The sequence below is a fragment of the Ctenopharyngodon idella genome, chromosome 6 (assembly GCF_019924925.1).
Source record: "Ctenopharyngodon idella isolate HZGC_01 chromosome 6, HZGC01, whole genome shotgun sequence".
Lineage (NCBI taxonomy): Eukaryota > Metazoa > Chordata > Actinopteri > Cypriniformes > Xenocyprididae > Ctenopharyngodon > Ctenopharyngodon idella.
Genome location: NC_067225.1, coordinates 3101327 through 3119139, shown reverse-complemented (window position 1 = coordinate 3119139; position 17813 = coordinate 3101327). Strand labels below are relative to the sequence as shown.

Sequence of the window (17813 nt, the reverse complement as noted above, 5' to 3'; positions counted from 1 at the left end):
TTAAATGCCCTAATTGAAGTAAGGCCTAATCCTAGCTTAGTCTAAGCCCTGCCTGTGAAACCGAGCCATAGTTTGATAAATAAAACAAGAATTTTCACTTTTCCGTGGACTGTTCCTTTAATTTCTAGGGTTTTATTTAGAGTTTGGGGTCTGCAGTTACAATACACCATCAAGTAGTGATCTTACCCTCTTCATTTACATGTTAAACATCTGCATGTCGGAAAAAGCAAACGTATACAAGATCAATCCGGGATTAAACTCCCTTGGGCTCAGTACCTGATCCTGATGTCTGTCAGGACCAGAACCAGACAGATTAACATTTGTAAGGCCTATTCAACTATTTTAGCACAGGTTATTCCATTTCCTTCATCCTCACAGCTATCTTTAATATTCATGAACCTGCTAGATATGGTTGGACAGTCTGTAAGATTATAAAACACTTCAGTCTAGCTCAAAGAAAATACAATGCTGCTAAAAAAGTACTCTAGATGATTGATTTACAGTGTTTTTAATATATATATGTCGTTTACATGACAGAGATGTAATAAAAATGGATCAGATTTTTTCTTTGTGCTTTTTTGTGTATGGAAGACAACGCTGTCAAAACGATCTCCGTTCACGCGGATTCACGAAAACGACTAAAAATGCTGTAATTCCGCTGGCAGGCCAGTAGTTGGCAATGTCACTTTGTAAAGAAACACTACGCGCCTATAGAACTGTAACATGTAATATGCATGCGCATGACGTCACTGTTTACACAAATTCACATTTTTGTAGTTTACACAGAGACAATGACGGTACTGCTTTTAAAAACTTGCACTTTGAAACCCGTTTTCAATAGCTTGTGTTTTCAGGCCCCCAAAACGCTGTTGCCATATAAATGAACAGCCAAAACACAGAAAACGTCTTGTAAATGGCCGTTGGACCTAATCCAGTCCTCCAGGGAAGTTCGTATTTACAAGTTGGGAAGTCATAATTACTACATCAGGTGTGATCAAGATCTTCAGCCAGATGCCATCTACTCAGAAGCACGGTGCTTAAACTAAGAAAGTTGAGTTTCCCACTTTGTGGTGGTACTCATTTCCAACATGACTTGAATGCACCATAAGGTTGTTTTGTGTTAATATGAGATTAATTGAAGGCCACTAGTCTGACATGCAAGTTTAACAGGTACACCTGATCATCTGTACAACATGCACCACTATTAAATGAAAAGTCTTAATAATTCTGGACAATAATTGTTGAAATGTTTAGTTTGCACACACAGAAAGTGACTTTCAAATCACCGGTCTCATAGCAGTTTATATTCCTCCGCCTAATTGATAATTCACCTAACCTAATCACATACACCCGCCCCTCCCCCGTGTGTTCCTCCGCCACAGCTGCGCGGGCAATTAGTGCGCTCCAGAGCGTGACAGAACACAGACGCCGACCGACACAAGCGCTCAGGTGCCGTTTTACTGACACAATCTGATGAGTGCATAGAGCAGAAAAGGGCTCGTTTGGAGAGATGCTGTGGATTTTACACTTAGTGGGACTTTATGCCCAAATCAGCGCGAATTTGGCAGTGGACAATCACGTATCTGGAAACGGTAGGCGTGAGGAACTAATGAAACGGCATTGAGTGTTGTGGATGTGTCTCAAATGAGCTGCCTACCTAGACAGCATTTCTGGGGCATCATAAATGCGCAAACTGATTCGGAACGCAACCATACCCTGTCGGCAGGCAACTCGATAAGTTTTGAGCTTTTATTGTTGATTTTATGAAGTGTGTAGGCTAACTCAAAATTAGTGAATAGAGCTTGAAACCATTAGCATGAGTTGTTTTTGAAAGTTAGATGTTTTTATGATAAATGATGACATTAAAAGACATAGGTCATGAATTTTAAATTGCACGGCATTTTAAACTAAAAAATAAATAAATAAAACAATACTGTAAATACATAGAATGGAGCAAATTGTCACAACGTATATATCACATTAACAATAGAGTATTACTATTTATTTAAAAATTCATTTTTTTTTTCTAGCAGTCTTTGTTGGTAACAGTTAAAGCTGCCTTAAATAAATAAATAAATTTTATATATATATATATATATATACTTTTTTTTTTTTAATTGTCACATTATTGTAATCTTTGTATGGGTAACAAAAACACAATAAAGCCAAATTGACAATCATTAAGATGAGTCTGTACTGAGCAACTGTACTATATAATGAAAGTTTGATCTGTGCTCTCATGACAGATTTGAGTATTCTTCATAAATATCAGGTTGCTGCAGGTTTTAAATGTTACATTTTTGTTGTTTCATGTATTGTGTTTCATTAATGTTTAACTGTTTGTGTTTAAATAAAAAGCTTCTATTAATGGCAGGGTCCATTGACAACATGCACCAACAGTGGAAATGACAAATATTCAACTGCCTTTTGGAACAGTATTTTGATCTGTAACTTCATTCAGACATAAACAGAATTAAGACCCATTCAATATGTCTTCTTCTCCAAGCCATCATTGGGAATTCCTCTGACTCTAATGTTGTGCCTTGTGTCGCTCCAAATCTGTAAGACTTTCGTTCATTTTCGGAACACAAATGAAGATCTTCTTGATGAAATCTGAGAGATTTCTGTACCTCCATAGACAGCTATGCAACTGACACTTTGATGCTTCAATAAGTTCATAAAGCGAAAGAGAACTAATCCATATGAATTGACCAGTTTAGTCCAAATTTTCTGAAGAGACTCAATCACTTTATATGATGAACAGACAGAATTTAGGCTTTTATTCACATATAAATATTGATCAGTGAACATACACAGAAGCTCAACCAAACCTGCTTGAATCGCAAGAAGTTTTTGAGTTACGGAAGCTCAAATGTGCTGTGTAACACACAAGAATGACCTTATTGGTTCTTGCGGAAGCTCAAACGTGCTGCGTTACATGAAAATGAACCTCATTGGTTCTTGAGAAAGCTCAAACGTGTTGTGTAACACGAGAATGAACATCATTGGTTCTTGTGGAAGCTCAAACGTGCTGCGTAACACAAGAATGAACCTCATTGGTTCTTGCAGAAGCTCAAACGTGCTGTGTAAAATGAGAATGAACCTCATTGGTTCTTGCAGAAGCTCAAACGTGCTGCGTAACACAGGAGAACCTCATTGGTTCTTGCAGAAGCTCAAAGGTGCTCCGTAACACATGAGAATGAACCTCATTGGTTCTTGCAGAAGCTCAAACGTGCTGCGTAACACACGAGAATGAATCTCATTGGTTCTTGCAGAAGCTCAAACGTGCTGCCTAACACACGAGAACCTCACTGGTTCTTGCAGAAGCTCAAACGTGCTGTGTAACACAGGAGAACCTCATTGGTTCTTGCAGAAGCTCAAAGGTGCTCCGTAACACATGAGAATGAACCTCATTGGTTCTTGCAGAAGCTCAAACGTGAATCTCTTTATGAACTTTTTGAAGCGTCAAAGTGGTAGTTGCGTAGCTATCTAAGGAGGGACAGAAAGCTCTCAGATTTCATCAAGAAGATCTTAATTTGTGTTCCGAAGATGATCAAAAGTCTTACAGGTTTGGAACGATATGAGGGTGAGTAATTAATGACAGAATTTTCATTTTTGGGTGAACTAACCCTTTAAGTCTTGGCAACTGATGTGGATAAATTGGATATTGACTACAGTACAGCTTTGATATTGAACAGACAGATTCGATTTCATCACTTGCAAAATGACCGTGAAGGCGTCCTCATGGATTTGGGAAAAAAAAAGCCTTGAACATGGATTCATTTGTTTTCTTGAATGCCTTTCTATGGGAATAGTTTCATGGCCATTGTTTACAGTCTTAAGCAGAGCAGTCACTCTCAGGTTTTGTAACTGTGTTCTTCCTCTGCTTTGTTCTTCTGCGTTGTGTGATTAATGCTCTGTGATTGCTGTGGATTTTTGAGCTCTTCATCTGTCTTTGATCAATACAAATGAGAGCACTGTGAATGAGCGGAGTATTGAATAGTACCACCAGCCTCTCCACTGGGAGTCAGTTAAAAGTTAAAGTTAGTGTTGTCATAGTATAACAGGTTTAAGAACTCTTTTTGTAATAACAAAAAGAACTCTGAATGTTTAAATACAATAATACAATACACAAAAAATATATAAAGTAAAATTTTCAAACAGATTAAAGTGCAAAAGAATTAGGCTATAAAGAACAACAGGTAATGCTTTACAATAAGGTCTCATTATTTAATGCATTAACTAAGATTGAGCAACAGCTACATTTGTTACAGAAAGTATTATTTTTTTGTTAATGTTAGTTAAAACTAACAATGATCAGTTGTATTTCTTATCTCAGGTCCATTAAATAAGTTCTTTTGATTTTAGTAATGTTATTAAACAGTAACTAAGAAATTAACATTAACTAAGAATAATTTGGTAATAATGAATTAACATGTTAACTAATGAAGCCGTATGTCTCAAAGTTTTACTGAACAATAACAAATAATCAGAACATTTTCAATCATTATAGGGAATGTTGTAGTCCAGATTAAAATATAAAAAAATGATTAAGTTTAAAAATAAATAGCATATTAAGTCTTTAAGTATTAAGTATTTGGTGCTGTGATGAACAACATTGAGATTACAAAAAAAAAGAATGGCAGTTTGAAGCATTTTAAAAACTTCACTAGCGCAGTTGTTGTTTGCGGGATTTCCGGGGTAACCGCTGCATTCTGCTGTTCCATCAGCGCCCTCTGCTGTCAGAGAGTGAACGTGCACTTTCATTCAGCGTGTCTCCGCCATGTGCTTCTCATGCACGTTGGGCTTGTTTACATCTGAGCGCGTGTCCCTTTGACGCAGAATACAGCAGCGTTGTGCATTTTATACGGTTGATGGGGAAAGTATTCTTAAATGCATTATAAAAATTTTAATAATTGGTAATAAATTATATTTATGGTATTTTGAAGTGCCCACGATAACAGTACTGTGCATATTCATTATCGTGATATATCGCATTACCGAATATCGGCACAAGTCTAGTCCTGATATCTGTACAGTCTTGTGTTTTAGTGAGGTGCACAAGCTTAGTGAACGATCTGAAGAGTTCTGTGAATATTCACTCTCATATTCTACTTTAATGAAGTGTAGAAACGGTAGCAGACACTAACACCACAAAACATCACGGAATTCATCAAATCATTTGATGATACTGCTGTTTTCCTTCAAAAATGATGCCACTTTCTGTATGATGATGTCATTTTGTAACTGGCTTTTGTTACAGTAACTAGATTTTCCATCAAGTTAGCCTTCTGTAAAGTAATATTGAGGATATTGAAAAACAAACTGACTAACAATTCAAACATATTTTGATTCAACCATTTTAATTAGAGAAAGAAAAAAACATAAAACATAAATTCTACTCAAAACAAGGTAACAAAACAATTTAAAATGCAATGTTTTTAAAAAACAAAACTATTAGGATTTCCATTTTAAAGCCGGCATATTGAAACATGGGAATATTTGCTGCACAGGATTTGCCATATCATCGTCAGCTGTGATTTCTCTCCATTTCTCAGGTCAGCATGAGCTGGTTTAATAATGACTACGGGGGGTTTTGTTCAGCTGGGTGTAACCCATGCTGTCTGTCTTCATCTGTATGGAGGTCTTCCTCCAGCTGAGATTAAACCAATGAACCCTTTGCAGAGGTGAGGGAACAAATATCATGCTGATGCCAACAGCTTCCTTATTTCTTATTTCCTTTTCTTTGCCTTCTTGCACTTAAACTCACTTCTGTTATTCAGTGGTAAACCTTTTGAGAATTGTCGTAGTTGGTAATACAGTAAGCTTACATTTCTGTGGGTAGAGAGGTCTATTCTAACATATTTCATGTCATTCACTGGTGCAATAAAAGCAAGGATGGCTAAAATTAGGTTTCTAAAGCTAGCTGTATCTGAAATCTGAAAAATGTCACCATATACAGAGGTAGGAGGCAACAATGCATGTCAGAATCCAAAGTTTAAATACCTTTAAATATGCCTTGGTAGCCAGAGGTGCCTTCATGCAAATGCTGCCTATTAAGTAATTGACAGACTGGTCAGCAAGGCTGCTGCCTTAGGTTTTAGACACAGCCCAAATGAATAGTTTTAGTCCACTAGTGGGCCACAGTAATGCTGATTGGTCAATACAGTGTACCATTCATCCTAAAATACACAACATTATAACAGCTACTGTGTAAACAGGCACTCTACTGCAGTCTTTAACTGTTCTCACAATTAATTGTTTTCACAATCTCAATATTGCAAGTCCTCTTGTACCTTATCCCTTAATATATCAAACACAGTAAGAAATAAGGCAATTCACAAATAAAAAGCATTCACCCTTTGGGTTAGAGTATAGAGCAATTATGTATTTAACTCAGAACAATGTAGCCTGTAATATTACAGTTAAAAGGTAATTAATTTCACCGAATTAATCAAAAATAATACAGTCGTTGAATGCATAATTAACTTGATTGCACCAGCATGCAATTATATACATTAAATTACATTAATACATTTCCATGGAAACACGTCACCATGAAGAACAAGGAATATTCCAGATCCAAAGCAATGTTCCTGGAAAATCAGTCAGGGAAAAGATAACGGATGATTTCTAAAGCATTGGCAACACCAATCCAGCTACTATAGCATGCAAAGCATCATGCTGTGTTAATGCTTCTCTGCTGGAAACCTCTTAAAAATAGAAAGAAAAACTAAATGCGAAGTACAAAGAATGAAAAGAAAACATTCTACAATTCACAATTGCAGTGGCACCAACATAATAGCAACCCAAATGAAAGCAACAGTGGAGTGGCTTAAAACTGACAATAATCACATCAACTGACAATGGAATTCATACTCCATACTAGTATACACTTTATATTATTATGTGAAGCTACTGTGTGTTCAGTATGCAACATTAGTACACTATATTGTTGTCACATGACCTCACTATATACATTATAATATGCTTGTTCGAGTAGGGCTGTCGCGGTTAAGGAATTTCCCTTGAGGTATATTTGAGTGGCTCAATAGCGCGATATGCGGTATTACCGCCATATATATATATATATAATATATATATATATATATATATATATATATATATATATATATTATATTATATTTATGCATTTTGAAGCTGCATTTATCCCAAGAAACTTACTAGAGGAACATAAGCTATTTGTCACAGAGCCAACAATATCCATAGTATACAATGCCAGGTTTATTAAAAAGCTAGGAAATGACTCGAGCTACAGTAGAGCAGAGGAGAAATGCAGAGAAGAAAAAGACCAATCAAAAAATGCAGTGTCAAGATGTGAAGTGCTTATAAACAGTTCTAAAACGTGGGATAACTTAACTTCTGCCGTTGGTGATCCTGAGTGCTCTGGGTGTGATGAGCATACTGCTTTGGCAATCAAGATATGATAAATATGAGTCTGTGTTAGCACTGGTCAGATCAGCTCTCAGACAATAACGCTACACCATTTTAGAATCTGGATAATTACCTTTCTACCAACCGAATAGAGACTGTGCATATTAATGACCAGAGAAACTGTAGGACGCACAGTCTTTCTCTCTCCAAACAAAGAAAACAGATGGTCACGTTGTACATTCTCATTACAGAAACAAAGAGCAGAAATCGGGGAGTAATTACGAAAATGCAAAGGGAAAAGATGTTTATATGGTGTGTGTGTGTTTGCATCATTGAATCATTTTCCTGTTATTACTATAAAGCTGCTTTGAAACAAACTGTATTGTATAAAGCGCTATAGAAATAAAGGTGACTTGACTTGACTTTGTGTTAAGCTATTTGCATGCTTAAAGTTCCAGTGTGAAACATAGACCAAAACTGCTCAGCTGTGAAGTTTTGCTAGATGTAAATTATTTAATTGATTTTAATGAAAATATTGATTAATAATTTAAAAATGCACTACTTAAAATCTTGAAAAATAAGTCATATTATTAAAATATAATGGCACAATATTAATATTTCGGTAACACTTTACAATAAGGTTTATTAGTTAATATTAGTTAACTACATTAGTTAACATGAACTGCACTTAAACAGCATTTATTAATATTTGTTAATGTTAATTTCAACATTTACTAATACATTATTTAAATCTTGTTAACATTAGTTAATGCACTGTGAACTAACATGAACAAACAATGAACAACTGTATTTTCATTAACTAACGTTAACAAAGATTAGTAAATGCAGTAACAAATATATTGCTCATGGTTAGTTCATGTTAGTTAATACATTAACTAATGTTTAACTAATAAACCTTATTGTAAAGTGTTATCAATATTTCTGCTAAATTTTATTCATAGCTAAATTAAAAGTATTATATGAACAAACAATATTAATATTATATATTGGTAATGTTTTCAACCACATGATTTGGTTCATTAGCCAGCAGGTAATGGTGTCAATTAACTTAATTTCTTAATTGTTCACCCAATCAGAATTTAGAGTCGGAACAGTCAGTTTTATAAAATACAGTACTTTCTATGCACATATATTGTACAATGCAGTGTATTTACAGTGCAGTACACAAACTGTTACAGGACAGACAGATTATAGATATGGGATGCACAAATGTTTCTGATATGCAGCACTGTAAACATACACCATACAGTGTGTCAAGGGGATGAGATGAGATGTGTTTCAGTGTCCATCCCTGGGGTTATAAGATGCACTCTGGGAGGGGAGTGTACAGAGTCTGAGCGGCTCAGTGGTTCCTTATTTGTAAGTCACTTTGGGTAAAAGCATCTGCTAAATTGCTATTTATAAACAAATGCTGTAGTTGCTTTATAAATTAGATATTAACTTGGAGATCTTACAACCCGAATTCCGGAAAAGTTGGGACATTTTTTAAATTTGAATAAAATGAAGACCAAAAGACTTTCAAATCACATGAGCCAATATTTTATTCACAATAGAACATAGATAACATAACAAATGTTTAAACTGAGAAATTTTACACTTTTATCCACTAAATGAGCTCATTTCAAATTTGATGCCTGCTACAGGTCTCAAAAAAGTTGGCACGGGGGCAACAAATGGCTGAAAAAGCAAGAAATTTTGAAAAGATTAAGCTGGGAGAACATCTAGCAACTAATTAAGTTAATTGATATCAGGTCTGTAACATGATTAGCTATAAAAGGGATGTCTTAGAGAGGCAGAGTCTCTCAGAAGTAAAGATGGGCAGAGGCTCTCTAATCTGTGAAAGAGTGCGTAAAAAGATTGTGGAATACTTTAAAAACAATGTTCCTCAACGTCAAATTGCAAAGGCTTTGCAAATCTCATCATCTACAGTGCATAACATCATCAAAAGATTCAGAGAAACTGGAGAAATCTCTCTGCTTAAGGGACAAGGCCGAAGACCTTTATTGGATGCCCGTGGTCTTCGGGCCCTCAGACGACACTGCATCACTCATCGGCATGATTGTGTCAATGACATTACTAAATGGGCCCAGGAATACTTCCAGAAACCACTGTCAGTAAACACAATCCGCCGTGCCATCTGCAGATGCCAACTAAAGCTCTATCATGCAAAAAGGAAGCCATATGTGAACATGGTCCAGATGCGCCGTCGTGTCCTGTGGGCCAAGGCACATTTAAAATGGACTATTTCAAAGTGGAAAAGTGTTCTACGGTCAGACCAAATTTGACATTCTTGTTGGAAATCACGGACGCCGTGTCCTCCGGGCTAAAGAGGAGGGAGACCTTTCAGCATGTTATCAGCATTCAGTTCAAAAGCTAGCATCTCTGATGGTATGGGCAGCTTGCATGTTTTGGAAGGCACTATGAATGCTGAAAGGTATATAAAGGTTTCCAGACAACGTCTATTTCAGGAAAGGCTTTGTGTATTTCCGCAGGACAATGCAAAACCACATACTGCAGCTATTACAACAGCATGGCTTCATCGTAGAAGAGTCCGGGTGCTGAATTGGCCTGCCTGCAGTCCAGATCTTTCACCTATAGAGAACATTTGGCGCATCATTAAACGAAAAATACATCAAAGACGACCACAAACTCTTTAGCAGCTGGAAACATATCAGGCAAGAATGGGACCAAATTCCAACACCAAAACTCCAGAAACTCATTACCTCAATGCCCAGATGTCTTCAAACTGTTTTGAAAAGAAGAGGAGATTCTACACCATGGTAAACATGCCCCTGTCCCAACTAATTTGAGACCTGTAGCAGGCAACAAAATTGAAATTAGCTCATTTTGTGCTTAAGATGATAAAATTTCTCTGTTTAAACATTTATGTTATCTGTGTTCTATTGTGAATAAAATATTTGCTCATGTGATTTGAACATCTTTTAGTTTTACTTTTATTCAAATTTAAAAAACGTCCCAACTTTTCCGGAATTCGGGTTGTACATATGCACTCCAGTAGTGCGCAATTGAATATCTATATGCATCCTTTACGAAACACAGTATTTTCTGTTCAATGTGATCAAATGCTCTCCACAGCAAGAATATTAGTGCCATCCTTCATCCTTCTATGAATGTGATGATTTTATGATGTCTGCTTTCCCACATAAAGGCAGAGAGAGGGAAGGTGTGGAGGTTTTACTGTGGCCTAATTTTACTCCTTTTGTTTGGAGCAGGACATACTTTTCAAATTAACTGAATTTGTAAATTATATCATATCTTCTATAATTATATATATATATATATATATATATATATATATATATATATATATATATATATATATATATATAATACAGTAGCCAACATTTGAAATGGATCGAAACCTTTCATCAAAGTTGTCCTAAAACCTTCTTCTTAGGACAATTTAGTTCTTAGGACAACTTTGATGAACTTTTTTGATCCACTTCAAATGATGATTACTATATATTTGTATGAATTTGTGGCCATTCTAGCTCAAGCAGCCTACTGTGTTGTTGGAAACCATTTCTGTACTATGTAATCAGACAAACATACCAAATCTGGATTTGTTTGTTTTACTAGAATAAATATTGAATATTTAAATTATGGATTTATGAATATTTTTAATGTGAATAATGCACAGCAAAATAATACTTTATAGAATGGAATTTATTATTATTTTCAATTCTAGATGCTTTATCATTTCATTTAGTAGGCATAATTAGACACATAATATAATTAGTCTCATTTATCATTGCCTAGACCAGGGGTTTTCAATCTTTTAGATGCCACGGACCCCTACATATGATGGGAACCCATCCTAAAAATTGAAATATTTTATAAACACCAAATTTATACACTGAAAAATTTATATTATAAATCTAAAATTAGTTTCTATTAAGTTACATTATTATATATTTTTCTACTCATAATAGTACTGTTAAATGTATTGTTTATTTGATTTAATTTTAACTTTTATATTAAACCTTTTATTTATTTTAATCTAATTCAGTCTATTTAATAGATTAATAAATAACTAATATTTATTTTTTTAATGATTTTTTTTAAATTGATTTATTTTTTTAATCTATTTTTTATTATTATTAATTTTTATTTTTTTTTTTATAATTTTTTTTTCTCTAGACATTTCCACGGACCTCCTGTCACTCCCTTGTGGCCCCTGGACCTCAGTTTGAAAACTCTTGGCCTAGACGAGAACTTGAATGAAAGATGAATGTGAAGTTTGAAACTTTTTTTATTTATTTATTTATTTATTTATTTTTATATAAGTTTGCTGTGTTTCAGCAGCATCCTGTAAAGAATCACTTTGTGTTTGGCAATGAGCTAGTGAAGGTTGATTTTTTTTTTTTTTTTTTTTTTTTTTTTTGACAGTACTGATATGATTTAAATCTTTGGAGGCCATTCTGGAAAGATCCGTCATGGGGCTGTCAAAAGCACAATGCACTCTGGTATAAGTCCTGTCTGACAAGCAGTCTTGTTCCATAAGCAGTGCAGACGTCAGATTGACATTATTTCAGGTGGATATTAATGAGAAAGGATGGTGAGAAGGAGCCAGAAAGGACAGTGGGTGAAAGCAGCTGTTGTGTTTACAAAGATTAAGCATGACTTTTTTTGTTTACCTGTTGTGATTTTCCTCTGAAAATGTGCCTCTGAGTGCTGTGTTTGTGTTATAATGTTGCACGGCTTTAAAATGCTAGCAGTGCCACAGTGTGCTTCAAATGGTTGAATCATAAATATGGTATTTTGAGGCTTGTTGAGTGCAATAGAGTTTTGTATCTCTTTGCTAAATTACCAGAACATCAAAAAAAATTATGCCAGGCAGATGTAGTGGAAAAACATCCTTAGCATTTCTAAGCAAGATGCCTAAACCGTGATGTGTGAAAGTAGTTTTACACACAAGGAATGAATATGGGGAAAATGTCTTGAAATAAACACATTCTGTACAATCTTGGGGTTTGCAATAGGCTGATTTAATAATATAATTATCTGTGATAAGTTTTTCTTATCCATTTCTTTTAAATTATTTATTTATCGCCTCTACCTGGATTTTTGGCAAAACTCCAGAAATGTACCTATACAATGTACCTGTACAATTCACTGCAGTTTCCAACTTTCATTGCCTTTTCAGAAAAAGTATGATTATAGGGGAAGATTATCAATTAATAAAGACTTAAAGTCTTTATTTGCACAATAGTCCAGTGAGAAATAAATAGCAGGATTGAATGAAGACATGGAGAATGGCGAGTCCCTTTAGGCCATCAGGCTCTGTGTGTGTTTTATACTAATGAATTCATTATATTGTTTGTCCTCAAATGTATCTGCTTAATTATCTCCAGTCCTGTTTGCAATTAGTTTTCTTCAGCATTTGACTGTCAGACTTTTAATTGCACACATGCACACTCATACACAAGGCTGAAGGTATCTGTGTGAAGAGATTCGTGGCAATATGATAATATCTAAAGAACAGAATGACTAATAATAGTTTTTATCTCTTTCTCTTCAGCTCTTTTCACCGAGGTTCCTCGTGACAAGGTCTCTCAGGCTGGTGATGATGTGGAGATGTCGTGCTCCTTTAGAGGAGCTACTTCCTCCTCCGTCTCATTGGAGATCCAGTGGTGGTACACTAGACACAGCAGAGACTGGGCGGAGCAACCTGCATTGACAACCAATCAGGAAAGCCGCAAACTCACTTTTGATTTCTTAAAATGTTTTTACGTTACCTTATTTTGTTGTTTTCATCTCTTTAAGATGATTACTTATTCTTTAAAATAGATATGGTTATCAAGTGGTTTGTTATAAAGTATAATAATATTTCTAAAACAAATACAGTGGAAAGCTTTAACTAAAGGCGGGTGCACACTGTGCGATTTTGGCCACGATTTGGTCGTCTGAGACAAATCTTGAGAATCTTAAAAGATTCCTATAATCCCAGGCAAAAACCTGTAGTCTTTGATCGCTAGTTTGACATGTTCACCGACAGCCGATTAATGACCGTTGCGAGAAGTTTTACCTCTGGCAGTGTCAGAAAATTTGGCGTCCTGCAGTGTGACTTTTTTACAAGCTATGTAGAGTTGGACACAATTTGTCCAGATAATTTGTCTTAGCTTTAGTTTGACCATTGTAAATAACTTGACATTGTTGTGATTTGTGTTTTTCTGTCATATGGAACCAGCTTTAAAAGGATAGTTCTAATAAAAATTCACATTAGGAATGCTAGAATATATTAAAGTTCAGCACTTGGTTTTAAATGTTGATGTGTGTCTACAGGTGATTCCACAGGACAACACACCAATGGGGGCGAATAAAATAAGCGTGAGTTTTGCGTTTAGAAATTTATATATAAGTGCTCAATGATCAGGTTTACATGTGCATTATATTCTGATTTATTACATGGTGCTTTATTCTGAAATTTTATGAGATGCTATATACAACACACACACGCGCACACATTTCTGTAAGATATAGGCCATGAGGTGCTTTTACCTACCTGTATATTGATTTATGTTAATTAATTTTACCTTAATTTTAAGGAATATGTCTCTCTGGTACTCCAAGCATGTTTCTTCAATAGGTGGACTAATATTAATCGGTGCTCATAAACATGATCATTGTATGATCAAAGAGGCTATATAAGAATTTTCATGTATTAATCGCTTTTTTTATTGCTAATGTTGTGAACAGCTTGTAACGAAACTTAAAAATCGAGACCTTCCCCGACTTCCCAGGTTGTCTATGAAAGAAAGCCTGTAGACTGATTTTAATGTGAAGGAGTTGGGACGTTTTTGCCGGGAAAATCAAAATCATGTGACGTTTACGCGAGCTCCTGAGAGCCTTTCTTCCATTCAATGACACATGAAATAAATGCTTATACGTTGTTCAGGATAATGCTGAAAGATCCATTTTGTACTGTAGTGTCAATGTGTCATGCAAAGAAAAGGGGTTAATTCAAACTATAGTCTCACATAGTCAGATCTAGGCTCTACTTTATAATTAAACTATCATAACAGTGTAATTTTAATTAGCCTACCTTACCTGTCGACATGATGCTGGTGAATCAGAGCTGCTGCAAACATATCCACATCGCAATGATCAGATGATTTCTCAACCACCGCTTTCTCACCGCTGTTTTTTTTTTTGTTGTGTGTTTTTGTTACTGAGAAGAAAGCACAGTACATATTTACATATTCATCTAAACGTCGCTCTCAGCAGCATGGACGGCGTCTGGATGTTTGATAACAGTAGGCCTATATGGCTGCAATAAGCAAAGAATAAAAAAGAACTTTGCCTTGAGTATATCAGGGCCTTAAATCACGTTCATTTTCTTGGACGTGTGTTGCTGGCTGCAGTTCACTTAACAGCCACCGGTGTCGCTAATAACAAGAGTTCCTGTATTCTACATATAGCCCCTTTAATTGCTTTGTGGTAGTCTCTAGCTGAATGCGAATGTTGAATAATCATATTTTATATTTGTTTTAAGGTGGTAAAAGTGGTTGGCAGCAACATCTCACATAAGCTCCGTCTATCTAGCGTCAAACCATCAGATGAGGGGACGTACGAGTGTCGAGTCATTGACTTCAGTGAAAGCCAAGCCCAGCGGCACAGAGTTCAGGCCTATCTGCAGGTGCAACAGAAGATTCATATTAGTGAGCAGCTCTCCAGCGACCAGCAGCAGAAAGAAGAAGAGAAGACGACATCAGAGCAGAAAGCAGGTCCTGAAGACCATCAAGAAGAAGCAGTGCAGAGGACACAGCAAGCGGCCCATCGGTTTCATAAAGGAGATCATCATCAGCTCCACGAGGGGAACAAGACCAGAGCAGGAAAGAAACACCAATCAGAGACACAGTGATTGTCCTATTGAAAACTGCACACTATAAAGAGGAGATGAGATGACATATTTTACAAACCATGTGTCCTGATGGAGTTTGTCCAGATCTTAGCTTTAGTTTGAATGTTGTAAATAACTTTTAAACTGATATTGTTGTGATTTGAGCCTTTTCTATCATAAGGAATCAGCAATGTGTAGATTTAAAGGGATAGTTAAAAATAAAAATTAGAATTATGTCATTTACTCATCATCATGTAATTTCAAACCTGTATGGCTTTCTGACAAAGTGACTTAAACAATTTAATAGCTTATGAACCTACTCACTTTTTGAAGTCTGAAAAGCCATTTCCATTGTGGTCATCTTAAAAACATCTTAAAAGTCTTCACCTCAGAAAAACCTTTTTTTGTGTAGGATGTCGATATAAAAGTTTAGGTTTGATCTCTGATGATCCTGATTTTTCTTTTTCAATCATGGTCTGGTCACCATAAGGAGACGAGAAGAATGAATAAAACAGCATAAGAAACGAGGTGATTATCAGTGATTGAGAAGGAACAATAAGGGGTTGATTTAGCTGTGGGCAGAGAGTAAAATGTTAATTTATTCATTAGAAAAGGACACACAGACACTGAATGTAATGTATTATGTTAGTGATGTTTACCCTTACTGGTTTAATTCCATCCGCATTTTATTTGTTTAGCTTGTATCATGGCAAAAACATTTTGCACAGAAGGCTGTATTGTGCGTGTGTGTTTTATAATAGAGCTATGTTTCTAAATTAGCTTTTCCATTAATGTTCCACAGATGTAGCCTACTGCAGTTTTCTAATGTTGAAGTGATTTTTATGATGCATTTTCGGTATATCTGCATAGTTCTGCTTTAATGTTCCGTTTGAACCAGATGTTTCAGTTAGGCCTGTGTAATTTTCTGGAATTTCTGAAGACATTATCACTTGTTTTAATTAAATAAGTCATATAACCTATTAAAAGGTATTACGAAATGCTCAACTCTGATGGGTTATTTGCAGTGGTAATTCATAAAGTCTGAAAAGGCTTACACCGCTTGATTTATTGTCTGCTTGATAACGCTTGATTACTGCATGTTTGTGTAGTATTCCTGTTGTATTCTGTGTTTGTCTCTTATCAGGCTGTGCTCTGAATCGAGCATGAAGCGACACTGCCACCCTCAGGATAAACCTAGAACCTTCAGATCCATTTTCTCTAGTGCAGAGGGTTGCAAACATTCACATGTCATTTAAAAGGATAGTTCACCCAAAAATGAAAATTATCCCTTTACTCACCCTCAAGCCATCCTAGGTGTATATGACTATATTTTTTCAGACGTCTTCATTCTGCGTATGGTCGTCCGCCAGAAGCTAGTTATTTGAAATTATAAAGTTGTAAATATGGATATTTTTCTTACAAAAATGCATTGCTTCACTTCAGAAGGCCTTTATTAACCCCCTGGAGACGTATGGTCGTACTTTTTTTTTTTTTTACGGATGGATGCATTATTTTTGTCTTCAAAACGCGTTCATTTTTGGGTAAACTATCCCTTTAAATGACCCTCAGACGTAATCCCCTTTCAAGGGACATTACTTTAATATAAAAGCAGTTAATGTCCCAGTTTGAAAACAGTTTTGCAGACTGACCGTTGTGGATGCGTAAGACTACATTCAGAATTTTTTAATTAGGACCAAATTGCATTGCACCATTTGAACAATATTTAAGTAGCCTATAATAATTGTTTTAATGCCGATCTATGTGTGTTGTATCGTTGTTGGAAATAATTTGGTTGTGCCATGCATGTTGGTGTGCTGGGGGATTTAATGAGGTGTTTCAAAACGAATTATTCAACTAACATGCTTTATATTTAGTAGCCTTAAATGTTTTGGAGGAAAATGAGAATGAAGGAAGAAAAGAAATAGCTGAGCTGCTGTCCTAACATAATTTCAAATTTTTGATTAGATCATTTCTCTCTTCGACCAACAGATGTCAGTATTCACTACTCACATTAAGTTCAGGACAGGTCGATAACTTTCGAAGGATAGTTCACCACAAAAATTAAAACACAGTCATTATTTACTCACCATCATGTCTTTTTATACCCAGGGACACAAACCAAAACCTACATCAATGAAAAGATTTTCTTTTTGCACCTTCAGGCATCTAAGATAAATGTGACTTAATTGTCAGCTATTGGAATGAAATGACCACTTAATTGTTTATCCAATGAAAACCTGCATAATTACTCAAGCAGAAATCGACTTTCAGTTAGAATATTTAACTACCTAACTTTCAGTGTTTTAAAGGTGCAGTAAGCGATTTCTGAAAAACGGGCTGCATCCGAAATCGCATACTTTCCTACTATGGCTGTGTTCCAGTTCGTTTTTTTATGCCCTTCCCTCGCTAACTTGATCTGCCTGCATTGACACTATTCTTTAAGAGCTGCTGTGCAGCCAAACAATGTACCAGTTATCAATGTAAAGCTGCTTTGACACAATCTACATTGTAAAAAGCGCTATATAAATAAAGG

At 35.6% G+C, this 17813-nt stretch overlaps 1 protein-coding gene across 1 annotated transcript; it reads left to right on the top strand.

Annotated features, from left to right (window-relative positions):
* The first annotated feature begins 1349 nt into the window (after positions 1-1349).
* vstm2l (V-set and transmembrane domain containing 2 like) lies at positions 1350-16285 on the top strand. Its single transcript, XM_051898158.1, has 4 exons — positions 1350-1592; positions 12959-13129; positions 13724-13767; positions 14933-16285. The coding sequence occupies exons 1-4, from the start codon at positions 1511-1513 to the stop codon at positions 15299-15301; spliced, it is 666 nt and encodes a 221-aa protein (XP_051754118.1). The 5' UTR covers positions 1350-1510; the 3' UTR covers positions 15302-16285.
* The last annotated feature ends 1528 nt before the right edge of the window (positions 16286-17813 follow it).